The 14,894-nt window shown below is 52.2% G+C and overlaps 1 protein-coding gene across 4 annotated transcripts in view; it reads right to left on the bottom strand.

The window, feature by feature from the left end:
* Positions 1-135: 135 nt before the first annotated feature.
* Positions 136-14,894, bottom strand: part of LOC122529205 (nuclear hormone receptor E75) — an 84,313-nt gene continuing 69,554 nt past the window's right edge. For 3 of the 4 annotated variants that reach the window (XM_043655046.1, XM_043655045.1, XM_043655044.1), the window contains exons 3-5: positions 6,710-6,854; positions 2,744-2,985; positions 136-2,320 (exon numbers count right to left, since the gene is read on the bottom strand). In XM_043655046.1, coding sequence (XP_043510981.1) covers positions 260-2,320; positions 2,744-2,985; positions 6,710-6,854 — 2,448 coding nt within the window. In that variant the 3' untranslated portion in view covers positions 136-259. Of the gene's footprint in view, positions 2,321-2,743; positions 2,986-3,741; positions 4,313-6,709; positions 6,855-14,894 lie in introns of those variants that run through there. The other variant, XM_043655047.1, reaches the window with a different exon arrangement.

Raw genomic sequence — 14,894 nt, 5'->3', positions numbered from 1 at the left:
AAAAAAAAAAAAAAAAAAAAAAAAAAAAAAAAAAAAAAAAAAAAGGAAAAAAAAGAGAGGAAAGAAGAAATGATTCGTCGCGACGAAACACACCGTGCATCCGTGACGTCGCTCCGTTCAATAGGTGGGCTTCTGTGCCGATCCGCGTAAGCGCTCGTCTGTTCAGCGCCCGTAATTGCCGCGAGTTGCAGCGAAGGTAGGGTGGTTACCGCCGTCCGTCACAAACAACGAAACACGCTCACGCGACTCCGCGAGACCACTACGCCTCGAGAGACAACGCCTTGCACGGGCCTACTAACGGCCTCGGCGACGGGGACGGCGACTTTTTCGACAGATTCAACGGTTGCTGACTGTCCGCGATGTCCACCTGTAGCTCCATCATGTTGCTCGGACAACCGGAGAGGACGAGCGTTGCCGCTGTACTCGAGGCAGGCCGTGGACTCGTGCTCGTACTACTCGTCGCCGCCGCAGACAGATATCTTGGCGACGAGGCCGGTGAATTCCCGACCATGAGGTAGTCCGAGGAAGACTGTTGCTGCTGCTGCTGTTGTTGTTGCTGCTGTTGCTGCTGCTGCTGCTGTTGTTGTTGTTGTTGTTGTTGCTGCTGCTGCTGCTGCTGCCGGGCGCCCGTCGTCGTCGTGATGACCGACGTGGCTGGCCACCTGCTCGTCGAGTAACTGCTGGTAGCGCACTGCAGCAGTCCTTGAGATCCTTGGGGTGAACGCGCGGTGATGGTAGTCGTGGAAGCGCACTGCTCTGCTGGCGATGGCGAGGCTGTCGGCGATCTGGGACTTGCCTCGCCGCGCATGATGTAGTTGTGAATGATGTCCGTGCGCTTCAGTTGCTCGGCCGTCATTCGTGGACCTTCCATCAGGCTCCTGGCCAACGTCGAGTGCGTACTGCTCAACAGACTCGCCGTTTGGGGGCACTGAGCTTGCACTTGATTCGTTGGACTTCGAGCCGGTGGCGAGGTTAGGTGGAGATGAAGCTGCGACTGCGTATGTTGCACGATCACCGCTGGCTCGGCCTCCGCGCTGTCCTTCTGACGTAGTGCGCGGAACTTCTTGTGAGGTTTGTAGGCCTCGTCCATCAGAGAATTGGTGTCGTACAGCGGTGGTGCTTGAAGCACTCGTTTCAACACCGGCATGTCTTCCACTTCCTTGTCCTCGGAACGGGGGCTGGAACAGACGGAGGTTGGCGCGCTGCTGGCGCTGCTGCTCGCCGGTTTGTCCGGTTTTTCCGTGCCCGACTCGATGCCGCTGTCGCTCGGAGAGTCTAGCTTGCGGAATCGCGGACACTGAGGTGGTTGAGGCGTCTTCGAGAGTGACGCACGATGTAGCTCGTCGTCGCCGGAGCTCGTACTTCCGGAGTTTGCTCGACGACGATGCGGACAGAGACCACCGGCCAGAGTAGCGGCCAGAAGAGGAGCACTGGACGCGTGATGTCCACTCGGTGGGGCTACGTGATGATATTCCGTCAGAGAGGCGACTTCTCCGCTGCAGGTGCTCTCGGTGCTCGATACACTGCCCAGTGGGCTTTTAACAGCTTCGTCCAAAGTTACGTCCGAGGCCGAGCCCCAAGAGGCAGGTGGTTCCTCCTCCATCGGCCAGTGTTGTTGCTGTTGCGGTTGCTGAGCACTGATCACGTGCTGCGTTTGCTGCTGCTGCTGCTGCTGCTGCTGTTGTTGCTGTTGCTGCTGATGCTGTTGCTGAGCTTGCATTTGCTGTTGTTGCTCCGTCATCTTGAAGGCAAGCAACTTCTCCGAGTGGAGGGTGTTCAACGTTCTCAAATCCGGGATCTTCTTCAACAGTTCTCTCAAGATGTCGGGATGTTGCGGATGGTTCTGTGCCAGGACAGTTTGGAGAGCGTTTCGCAGTTTGTTGTGCATACGCTCGACCAGTTCGGTGTTGCGCAATCCTGGCCTATCCGCGGCGATCACCACCACCGAACAGAACAGTCCCAATTCCGCGTCCGACAGCCGCAGGGAGTTCACCCTCTCGGCAAAGTCGAACATCGAGTCCATGAGAAACCGAGCGTTACTGCTGTTGTGGATGGACTCGCGTTTCAGCACCTGCCCATTCAGGCAGATCATGCTGTTCGTTTGAGCGTCGAACATGCAGGCCAACCGCACCAGCAACACCTCGAACACGCCGGCCTTCAGCAGCGTGACCTGGTCGTCCTGTGCCAGCAGGCTAAAGCCAGGAATGCGTTTCGCGAACTCCACCACACCGCGGATCGCCGGTGAGAACCTCTTCGAGAAGTCTTGCAACAGTTCTTGCTGGCCAGTCAACGGTTGAGGATTCGGATTCAGGGGGCATGCCTGTAATCACGAACAAAACGAACGACTCTAGGTTAGAGAGCTACCAACAACTTGCCAACTCTTTCGCGCGCTTGTAGAAAAGAACACGATCGGAAATATCGTAGCTATCGGGCTTCCTCGTTCGGTCGAGGACGACTGGTTCGATTTCCGCGTAGAGAACGGACTACGCGCGTCTCGGACGATTCAAGGTCCGTTCGTTGTTGACGCAAGCGGTATAATAAAGATCGACCGTCCGAAATGCAAAGTTTTAGAACGGAGCGTGGACAAAAAGAAGAAAAGAAGAAACAAAAAAAAGAAAAAAACGAATGAAGAGGAAAAAGAAAGATAATTAAAAAAAAAAGGGACATCGAGAGAACGAGGCAAATGTCAGAGAACGAAGAGGCTTGCGAGAAGGAATATAAAATTGTACGTGTATGTACTCACCAAGGTCGGCGGACACGCGGTATAGTTAGGCGTCTCTCGAGCTCTGACCAGGATCGGGGCCACCTTGTCCCTGGTAAAGTCGCATGTGTCGAGATGAGCTTGCACAACGGTAGCCAGAAGCCGTTGCTCGTCCTCCAGCTCGGCCGCTACTGCCTTCTCTTGAGAACGGCTGTGGGAGCTTTGCTGCATAGCAGCCAGAATCCTGGCCTTCTCGCGCTTGGGCACACGGCCGAATCGCACCGCTATAAGCAGAAACAACACGGATGGCCAACGATTAGACACGCGACAAACCAACGCGAGAGAGACGAACGAGACGGAGTTCGGTTTGGTCAGTGGTAAGCAGAAGGAAGGACACGTCGATGAATAGTTAATGCGATCAATGGATGAATCATGCAACGGACACGGCGCGTCGGGCTGCGTGCCGCGACCTTCGAGCGCCTCTGACTCGCACGCGCGATTACGAGGAAAACTGGTGCGCGGTCTCTTTTCCGTGAAACACCCTCGCGTTTCCTTATTACACTCGTTACAACGTCACGGGGAAGCACCACACTGATTTGTGGAATAATCTTTGTTTTCTTCTCTTCCTTTCTTTTTTTTCTCTCTTTTGATTTTACGTTTCGATCATTGTCCCGCGTATCACCGCACCTGGTGTACAAGTAGTCGGGTAGTCGGTTACAATTCAGACAGACGGGATAAACGTCTCGTTGGTGCGAGACACTCGATCGACGACGAGAGAGGCAAAGAAAGAGGGAAAAAGAATCGAGAGGGGAAAGCGCGCGACTTTCTCGCCGCGTCGAGAAACGAAAGTGGCGGCTGCCTTGGCCTCGTGCTACGAATCCTTCCTCTGTTAGAAAGTCACGAGAGCGGTTCGGCAGGCGGAGGGGGCGAAAAAGGAAGAAAAAGAAAAAAAAAAAAAGAATGAAAAAGAACAACGACGTTTCGGTAAACACTGTTCGATGGTATGAAACGACGCCTCTTCCGCGTGTGTGAACACCTACGTGCATTGTGATAGTTGACAACTCCGTTGAGGATTCCTTTCAGTATGGGTAACTCGTCTCCCATGACGGTCGAGGAGGAACGATCGAGAGGAACGCTCGATTCCTTAATCGTGTTTGGCCTCGGAGCGAACTGCACCGCGCACCAAAATTAACCTCCCATCGGCACGATCACTGTAGGTGGACGCTCGCGGTCGTGAATTCGCACGGCACGGCATACGCGCGACTATTATCGCAAATGTATCTTTCTCTTCTTTCTATTCTTCGCAACGCCTTTTCTATCTTCGTCTCCTACTTCTCCTTCTTTCCTCCTTTTCCCTTTCGTTTATGGAATGGATCGTAATCCGTAATTCGATGGCTGACTATCGGCTGACTATCGAGTCACTCCGACGATGATCGTGTAATGTGGCGCGGCGTGGCGTGGCGTGGCGTGGCGTGGCGTGGACGGCGCGCCGCCAGACACACACGGCTGTCTGGTTCGGACACGGGCGGGCAGAGAGTTCAAGAAAGAAGCGCGACAGTAGAACGCGTGTAAACGCGAGACAGCATCACAGCCGACTGAGTGATGTTCCGCGGGTTGCGTTCAACAGCCCCTCCACTTATTCAGCCATCAACGACTCCCACCACCGGCCACGATTGTGGCCTTTGCCGAGCCTTTGGCCTTGAACTTGGTTTCAGCGACAGCCGCACGAGGCGTACCGCCGACCTATATATACTATATAGCGAGCGAATGTACGCGAAGAGCGTAGCGGCCAGCGGAGCGCACACTAGAGGAGAGCATGTGTGTATGCGTGTGTGTGTCCACACATGTGTACATATGTGTGTACGGGCGTTCTCTCTCTCTCTCTCTCCTTTTCTCTCTTTCTTCCTTGCCCCTTTGTATCCGTGCGTGAACATGCGACAAAGAGCGAATTTTGATATAGAGAGAAAGAGAGAGAGAGAGAGAGAGAGAGAGAGAGAGAGAGAGAGGATCGTTGGCAGAGCAGTGAGAGACTCTGTCTCGCGTGCGCAGATGCAAACTTCCTTCGCTGGGGGTAAGCTACCCTCGCCGACCTTGGGCAACCCCTCGGCTCGCTGGCTATTTGCCCTGTCACCAGCTGCCGTCGTTGGACTTATCTGTTCGTGAACGATCGATCTCTCTCTCTCTCTCTCTCCCTCTCTCTCTCTCTCTTTGTCTCTCTCGTCGCTGTATGTCACATCTTTTCGATTCGACTCGGAATGAACTTCCTGCGATGTAATATCGTTCGAACTTCGATTTCTCTTTATCTGTTTACCGATCGGTCTGCGTGTCCGGAATTCACTTGAAACGAATGGTGCAGATAGTTAAGGTTCGCTCGTTGGTTTCCGGCGATCACGAGGTCATATCGCGATCACGATTCATAACGCGTGTCTCGCTCGAGTCACGTACGAATTCCACCGCTAGACAGCTGCAAACACCGGGTCGTCGGACATTGGTGACGGGTATACTCTGCTGCGAACGGAGATCATTCGCGAACGTCTAACTGTACTCTCCCCCCTCGAGGGTGATCGATGTGTCGATTGCTAGCTGGAATTGTATCATCCGTACCGCGTAAATGGGATCTGATCGACTCCGCTAAACCGCGTTGGTGAACACGGAAAATTCAGTCACAACCTGTGTCACCGATCGAAGATGCGACACAAGCAGAGAGTCGAGCGGGAGCAGGTTCCTCGCCGAGTCGCTGAACGCAAATTGCCAGGCGGCTCGAGTCGGGCAAATCAGTTTGGCGGGTCTGGCCGAGACGAGCATGCGCTCGAGAGCCAGGTGGCTCGACCGCGATAGGGGAAGTGGCAGGAGGTTGGCGCGCATTCCTTTGGTAGGGATAACGCTGATCGCGAAGGGGACGAAGTTCGCGAGGTCTCCGCATGGAGCGTAGCGCCACGCGACGGCGCGTTGTCGCTGTAGGACGCGCGGTGGGGGAAATTCGGACAAGGTGGGGGAGGTAGGAGAAGGCGGGAATGATCGCGATAGCGTACGCGGCTGGCGGAGAAGGTAGGGGTAGCGTGGAAGGAGGTGGAAGGGTCACCGGGTACGTAGCGGCGAGTAGCGGTACTCTTTCTATAGACGTGGAGTCGCATGTAAGCCGAGCAATGCCCGACTATTGACCCCGCGGCACGATCCACGCTGCCTATCAGCGGGAAACTCTTGCTTCTCAAACTTTGACTCACCCTCGAGTCTGAATAAACTGCACTTGTGACGTTCGATCGGATCGTTGTCGTTGTTCGAGAGAAAACAACAATCCATAAACGTTCGTGTGATCGTTGAGAGTAACTAAACCAACTGCGCGAATACGATTTTTTTCATATGCATCCGGTACACGGAGAGGATATTCGAGAATCTGGACATTTCGATCGGGTCCGAGTCTCGAAGGAGATTACGGACGCTTCTAGATCAGACGATGCAGTAGATGCATCTCGGTGGCGGGCTGCCGATGCTGCCAGGTCGTCGACCTCGGCTAGGTCTGGCGCGTCGATGGCCGAATCTACTTACGCACGGTTTCGCAGCGAGGAAAAGAGGTCGCCGGACGGAATCGGGTGTACCGATGTTTCGAAAAGAAAGCAAGCTCGTCGCGGGACGGGCCTCGAGGAAGGTATATAATTGCGATTGCTTTCTCGAACAGTGAACTGGCCACTTTCGCCCATTGCGACACTTGCGCTGTGTCGCGGGGAGCGGCGTTACGCAAACGGTCAACGACCCGTCACTCTAGATTTTAACAACTATTTTTTGGGACAAGTGTGCGTGTTACGCGATCGCGAGTTTATTGGTAGAGAGATGATATCTGGTATCTCGGTTTAAATCGTTTCTCAGCGAGTTTACTAGCCACGATGTTGTTGGAATCAATGATGTTCCACGCGACGTTGAAATTTTTTTTTGGGGGGGAAATCACTCTCGAAGGAACAGGGACATTTTAGGGGATTTATGTTATGTCATGACATGGAGAAACAGACTCACCATCGCGACTCATCCCGACAGCGATGCACTTCTTGAGGCGGCAATACTGGCAGCGGTTCCTGTTGATGCGCAGGATGCTGCACTGTTGATTCTTAGTGCAGGGCCGGTACTGGATCTTCTGTTGAATGCTGCGTCGGAAGAATCCCTGCGAATCACCAACGAAACCTTCGTCAGTCTGACCGTCACTGTCCGAGGAGGACTCTGACGAGCAATTGGTCCCCGTACGCGGGGTGGCCAGATCACATTCGCACAAGCACCCCATTAATTCACCCCGGACAGATTTGTGTTCTCTCAGTTTCACACGTTCCTTATCCCGCAACTGACTCGCGTGCCTCTCAGCACGCGCACTAGAGATCTTTCTTTACTTTCCTCTATCTTCTTCTTCGTTTTTATTACTATTATTACTATTATTATTATTATTATTGTTAGCGATCGAGTGAAACCACGAAACTCGCGAGAACGAACGACGGGCAAGTCCAATGTACTTTTGCTACCAGCGCTCGCGATTCACAGTCTCGCTCGATCGAGATTCACTGAACCGTTCTCGCGACGTGAAAAACGACGTGAAGAAACGATGCACACGTCTCGTACACCACCAAACTCACCAGCGAATCGAGCGTAACTGTTCGCCTGCACGGTATCATGCGAGACTCGGGACGCGAGTTTTCGGCGGGGGAAAAAGAAGCGACCGTTTGTATCGGAGCTTGGCTGTGGACTGGCTCTTTCTAGCACAGAAAGCATAGAGCCTCGGCACATTGCCTCTGGCTCGCCGAGGTGGGGGACACTCTGACCCAATTCCCGGACGTTCACCCGCAGTTCACCGCGTGAAAGTGAGAGTCCCCCTTGCGCGCACTCTGCCTCGCCTCCTCTCTCTCTCTCTCTCTCTCTCTCTCTCTCTCTCTCTCTCTCTCTCTCTCTCTCTCTTACACACACTCACATACATACACACACACGCATACACACGCGCGCGCGCACCCAGTCCCTCTTCCTCCCTCTCGCTCTTTCTCCCGATCTGTTCGTCTCTCTCCCGTTTTGTCTCTGTTCCCTGTCCCGTTCGCGCGTGCTGGCAAACCCTCGACGTATATCGCGTTCCTCGTCGGTCGAACGCGACCATAGAAGCTCGCGCGCGCTTCGAACGCTCTACTAACGGGTTCCTTCCCTCCTCCTTCTCCTCCCCCTCCTCCTCTTCCTCCTCATCCTCCACCTCCTCCTCCTCCTCCTCCACCACCGCCGCCGCCATACCGTCAACTCGCTGCGTTCTGCAAGGAACCACCCTCTCGAAAACTGTCCCTACCTTCCACCGTATTCCTGTTACTCCGCCAGAGAGAGAGAGAGAGAGAGAGCAAGCACGAATAAACGCGGGAAACCCCCACCATTTTTTTGACGTACGCGCGCCTATCAACCCTGCCTATGCCTCGCTTTTTTCGGGGATTCGTTCGCTTTTTTTTTTTTTTTTTTTTTTCATCGAGACCTACGAGACGACGATTCCTCGCCGCCGGAAAGGGTGAATAACCCGCCAGCTTCATCGACCCACTCTCTCCTCTCCTCGTTTCGACGTTCAAACCAACCCCCCGGGGGTTGAGTATTGAGATTCCCCCATAAGCTGGCGTCTCTCATTTAAATATATACCAATATATCTTGCCAAACGAGCAAAGCTCGCGATGTATAAAATATGCATGCACGGGAGAAATGTATCTATGCGAGAGGGATGAAACGATACGATTTAATGGATGAGAAGGAAAAGCAGATCGGAGATTGTTCGGCCGAGTCGGTTTTTCATGCGGCAGCCGTTAATTGAGAATGAGAAAAGAGGTAGGTCAGGGCGGAGGAAGTTCCCGGCCGCGTATCGGTCAACGACCTCGCGCGGTGGTTACGTAACGAACGACGCGTGGAACGTCGTCGTCGTCGTCGTCGTCGTCGTTGTCGTCGTTGTCGTCGTATCTTCGAGCCTTCGTTGTACGCTGTCAGAGGCGCAGGCGCGCTCGCGTGCATTGCACGTATATGCGTACGGAATTGGCGACACACTGTTGGTCGTCAAGTGACTCTCTCGTGACGTCAGACACGCGACCTCGCCTACCTCAACTTCGTGCACGGACCAAAGAGGGAAAGAGAGATAGAACAGAAGGAGAGAGAGAGAAAGAGAAGGAGAGCGAGAGGGAGAGAGACCGTCGAGAGAACGATGTACCGTTGCACCTCCGCGCCCGGCCTGTCAATCGGTGCACGCGTTCGATGCAAGTCAATGAACTGTCAGCGTTGCCAATGTTAAGCTTCCCTGCCGACGATCGACGACGACGACGACGACGACGAAGACGACGACGATGCTGCCCCCAGCCAGCTTTCCGTCTGAAATCCTCTCTCTGCCCTCGACAACCCGGGCCAATGAACCCTGCCTCGCGTTTGTTTTCTACGAAACGCGGCTCCCGAGGTTTTACGAGGTCGCGGATTCGTCCGCCTCGGGATTACACGCCGATCGAACGTCCACGATTGCCACAGCTATTGATAGAATTGGCTTTTCGTGGAGATTTTATTCTGTTTTTTTTTTTTTTTTTTTTTTTTTAGAGTTCGCGATGACAGATGTTAAATAGAGATCGATACTGCACAAGTGCGGCAGCTTTTTATGGAACGGGGAGCAACGAGGATTGATTAAAATCCATTGGCTAGGATTCGTAGATTCATAGTGCGTTGCAGTTTCGGTTTATTTATCGAGGAATTAAGAAGCGATTAATATATTCGCGGGAGGATATTTCCGTCTAGCTCGGGAATTCTTTATCATCTTCTAACTGACGCCTGCCACGTCGAATTATATCGCTTTTGATCGCCTCTTGAAATATTTCTTAACTTCGGAAATAACGCCAAGTGAATTATTCGTAGGTCGTTTAAACATTGAAAGGTGGCAGCAAAGTTGGAACTTTGCGACAGCTGGGAAGCAATTGAAAGGCTGATTAATACGAAGTAAAATACGGGTAAAGCGATTCTAACGAAACTTCATTCCCGGATAATTTTTCTAGAAATCGAAGATCGATCGAAGGAAAATTCAAGATGGTTTAGGAGATTAGGAAGGGACGATGGAAGGTTCTATCGGGCGCACGAGCTGCTGTCGTGGATGCCCGGACGAGGCCAGCAACCCCTGTTGAACCCCTTGCTTGGCGGGAATCCGGCGGAGGTGGAACCAGCATCGAGGGGTGGGATTGTGGGAGAATGCGGTGCATCGATCTCTCAAACTCTGTGCATTCCCCCTGACGGGTCAGGCGTGCGACCACCTTCGCGTGCCGTGCTTCGACTTAGCGTGAGCTGGCGCACGCGCCACCATTGTGCCCACACACCATAAACGCAAACAGATCGTCACGATCGTCGCGATCGGCGAAAAATAAATCCTTCCAGAATATTTAGAGTAGATAGATACTCTTGTTCTACATCCATTCTTGCTCTATTTTAGGAGAGGATTTATTTCGAGACTCGCTTCCAGCCGCCCAGGATTATCAAGTGGAGCAAGTTGAAGCGAACAGAATCGTAGTTGCAGCGTAATGTAAATTCGTGCTGTTTCATGACTGTTGAAATCGCATTGGCACGTGTTTGAAATTGTTGTGAAGAGAAGTTTGATATCTAAATCTCGTTAAAATTGTCCTGTGTACGCAACGAACTTGCGTTTACCAAATCCACTAATTTAAAACGAAACTTTCGCTCGTCGATTTCACAATTTCTTGAAACCTCTCTCTCTCTGCCCCGACATTTTTCCAAAAAAAAAACAAAGACGATGGGAAAGAAAGAAAGAAAAAAGGAGAAAATGTATCCACCCTCCTGAAAGAATTCGCACGCGAGCGTTAACCCTGTCGAAAGACCTCGAGTGTCCCGCGTCACATTCACCGGTTGTGTTCGCTTTTATTTTCCGCGAAAGGAGCGAGTCCGCGGCTCGGCTGCTCTCGCGTGCATGTGCATCGGTGGCACGCGTGCACACATCGAATCGCGGGCATACACAGATGTAGGTAAGGAGAGTGTGGGATATACACACGACGTGGTCGTGGGGCCAACGACCGGAGCGCGCGACTGTGCCTCGATGGAGGTGGATGGAACGTTTGTTTGGTGGGGAGGAGGGATGGTATTCTGGTAGGGGAAGGTGAGTATATCTGCTCCCACGGGCGAACGGCGGCCAGGGGGACAACGAAGACGGGAAACGAGGAACAGGGGAACAGGGAGACAGAGAGAAAGAGAAAGAGAAAGAGAGGGGGTGACACGACAAAGAAAGAGGAAAAGACGAAGAGCGAGAAAGAGGTACTTACGTGCAACGAGTGATACCGCTTGGGTTAGAAGGGAAGGCTCTGGTGGGAAAAGGGAGAGAGGACAGGACACGAAACGGAGTAACGGTGACGTACATAATGCGCGCGGCCGTGCGAGCGCATGCGCTCTCGCTCGAAACGGCGCGACACTCTCTGCTCCACTCGGGGGCATTAACCGCTCGCGCGCGCTCGCGTCGACGCGCACCTACGACCCCAAGAATTCGCAGCTCGTTCACGCTCCCCGGACACCGATATGCCTGATCGCTCCGTAGAACCGATCCTCGAGGTCAGAGATGATCGACCATGAGCGAGCGAGAATGCGTCAGGAAAAATTGGGGAAGTTTTGGAGCAATGCTCCTACTCTGGTAGCAATACTCTTTTCGGGGTGAATCTTTTGTTCTTTTTTTTTTTTTAGAGAATTTTTTTACTGGGTTCCTGAGACAGTTTCTGGATTAGACATTTAATAACAGATAGGACGAATTTTTGCAAGAGTTACCCCCGAAAAGGGATGGAATGTATAAAATAGAACCTGTTTGAGCAGATTGGAAAAATATCGATCTTCCGATTGTAATTAAAGTTTTGCGGTTCCGTGCAAGTGGTTTGGAAATTGTAATTCTAGAATGACGCGTTAAGACGAGAAAATAATTACTAAAAAAAAAAAAAATAATTATGATTCTGAATGTTCAAAAAGAAATTCTAGACGATGAAGAATCTGATAAATTTAACGGAAAAGAAATGGTGCCGTTGGCCGACCAGCTTTTGTACTCTCGTTTGACCTCGAACAGTTTGCTGCTCTATTCCCCGGGCATCGATACCGAGGAAGTCGATCGCCGAGGTCACCACTCGAACTATTTTTCGTTTGCACGACGCTCTCTTCACATCTCACCAAGAAAACTCATCGAATAACGACATATCGAATAAATAAGAAGACTCGCTAATTTTAGACTTATTCTATTCGAAAATAGCAACAAAATGATCTCAACTCCTTCAGAGTTTCCTAATTAGAAATTGAAATGGGAAATTTACGTCACCTGCATCGAATGCAAGACTACCTCACAATCGTGGTATGATTCCACAAAATTTCCAATCCCTGGATTTCCTCCGCCAAGGAAGGAGGAAGACAATCCAGCGATCCACGATCTACAACGATAGAGCGAGTCAATGGATCCCGCCGGATAAAATCGCGGGACGATTGGTCGCGACGCGAGCAAGCCTGCACGAAACGACAATGTAGCGTGGGGGGGTGTCGTGTTTCACGGGGTGGCTTTATCGGGGCTTTAGAGGAGCATGACGTTCGGCGGGGCGGCGACGTTATCTTGAAGCGCGGTGCTGCTCCGGCCGGCCGGAGATACCGCGTCGAGCGAACACCTACCACGATAATAAGCGGCTGACCCGATTCTAAAGTAGATGCACCGGGGTCAGTAACCCCAACCGAGCACCGAAATACCCGCGCAATCAAATGAAAATGAGATCACGACTCGTTACGACATCAAAAATGACGGTTAGCCGGTAGGGGAGGGGGCGAAGGAGGAGGAAGATGGAGGAGAATAAAGGTGGAGGGGTGGAGGTGCAGTTGGAGGCACAGGAGGAGAACGATACTGGTGGTGGGGGTTAGTAAGAATTTGGAGGGGAGACAACGATAATGGAAGGGGGCACTGGGACGAAGAAGAAGGGGAGGGGGAGGAGGTGGAGGAGGGAACAAGCGTGTGACGTAACTGGCTCGGGGGTCGACGACCGGAGGGTTAATGCACCGGTCGCCTGGTTTCAACCCTCCGGAAAAAGAGTCGACGCGCACCTCCACCGTTGATTGCCCTGCCGGCGAGATTTAAAGAGGAACGTCGACGCGAAAATAAAAACGAGAAAAATCCTCCCTCCCTTCCGTTTGTAAAGAATTTCGACGACTTCGCGGAGAGCGGCACTTGCGCTCTGTCGTTTCAAAAACACCCCCCGCGCGCAGTGTTTTTGAAGAGAGAAACGCGATCGAAACGGAATCGGAAAGAAAATTGACGCGGGTGAGTTTGAAGGTGCACACGGAGTTGAAAGGGTTGGACTGGAACAAAGAACGGCTAAAAGGGGGTTGACGAGTGAGGTAGATGTACGTGCAGATATACACAACGGAATAAGATTAGATGGATAAATATAGAAGGCTATAGTCAGCCAGGGGGATCAGATTCGGACTCAGCGTTTCGTGAATCGAGTCGGTTACTCGCGTCGCCGGAATGCCGTGCCTTTTATCGCGGTTTTATCGCGGGTCGCGCGCGCTGATTGCGGCGCCGCGAATCTCTCGTGCCGTAAAACTAAGCCCAGGTCAGTGACGCGTGCACGAAAAGTGTCGTGGAGGGGCAATGGCCTGGGCGAGATATCTGGGCCAGTGCGAGCCACACGGCCGGCCGCCATCTTCGCGTCACTTTTTCCATTCCGAAAACATAGGGCTCGCGCGCACCTAACCCTATTGTTCAAACCCTGTATCTATCCAAATCCCGTGCTACGCGATGCCACAAAAGATCCCATCTATCCTGTAATCTCCTTTGGAAGATTTCAATTTACAAAGCTCCCATATATTCACGGCATATCATACCAAATAAAATTTCGATCCTAACCTCAAGGCTTGGGATCCAGGACTCGACAATGAGCTCGTAAAACAGCAAGAGGCTGGAACGAACCGAGGAGCTCGCTGACGGAGGAAGAAAAGTAGCTTGTGGCCAGCGAAATAGTGCAACAGCAGCGCGACCGAGCGACCTAGTCTTAAAGATATCCAACACTCTTCCGCGTTCTCTTCCCTTTCCACTGTTGGGTCCCTCGCTGCGTGTTCCAGTGTACCTATAAGACCGTCTCTACCGCTAGCGGCTAGGTCACTCGACGTCGACTCGTTTGCTGTCAAGTGTCTGTGTGTTACGCTACGGCCATAAGTTACTGACCTAGTCAACCCGGCCCGAGGCTATCCTCTCCTCTTCCGATCGTTCCGCTCAACGGGGATCCAAGATTCCTCCGGGTGGGGGAGAAAGAAAGATTTTTGCGAGGAAAAAAAATTCTTGGCTACGTATCGTTTCGGAAGAAACGGTCGGCTCTGATTCTCTGGTAGGAAAATCGGAAAACGGAAACGGTCTCGAGGTAGAAATACGATCAGCAGGGGTTAGGGGACACTTTCTCTTTCCCGTGGCCCGCCGCCATCATCTCCTTTGGCATTTCGGCGATCCCGCCGGGCCACTCTCTCTTTCTTTTCGTCTGGACACCGGACAAACGACTCTTTGCCAGGATATTTGGGTTTCGGCGGATTAGCTTTGGGGAAAGTCATCGTCGGCGTGCTACTTCAAACGGAAGATTAGAAACCCTGTAGCGTTAAGCTACCCTTTTTGAATCACCGACGTACGACTGATCGATCAGCGTTGGACAGAGAGATCATTGAAAATCGTCAAAATCTTGAAATGTATAATGAAAAGTTACCAAGGTATGCATTTGGTAGTTAATTAATTAGATAAGAGAGTGCATTAAAACGAAATCATCGGGTCGACGGACGATGAAGATCTGCGAGCACTGGCGGCGCACCAGTTCGCAACACCTGGCGAAGTACCCTCCCCACGTTTCCCCAGTTGACGTGGAGGGGATAGAATAGCAGGAGTGGGGGGAACATACTGCCACTTCCTAAAATGAATTCGCGGCCTGTACCGTTCCCCTACCACGCGCCTCCTTGAAGTCGTACAATGACGAGCACGAGGACGTTGGCCTTCGCGGGGCGTAATTATCAGTCTCGAGGGAAACGATTTACATTGGATTCGAGGTTTCGCGGGGAAAGAACTCTCCTTTCGTACCGCCACGATTCGTTAACCGACTACACGCTGTTTTCAACGATGAGTCACGTTTCACTTCGAAACGTTTTCAACGGACAAACGTTTTCTACGCTGGCACACTCC

Source organism: Frieseomelitta varia, unplaced genomic scaffold (genome assembly GCF_011392965.1).
Source record: "Frieseomelitta varia isolate USP_RPSP 00005682 unplaced genomic scaffold, Fvar_1.2 scaffold_280, whole genome shotgun sequence".
NCBI classification, from domain to species: Eukaryota; Metazoa; Arthropoda; class Insecta; order Hymenoptera; family Apidae; genus Frieseomelitta; species Frieseomelitta varia.
The sequence above is the reverse complement of the archived record's forward strand: the minus strand, read 5'-3'. Positions and strand labels throughout refer to the sequence as shown.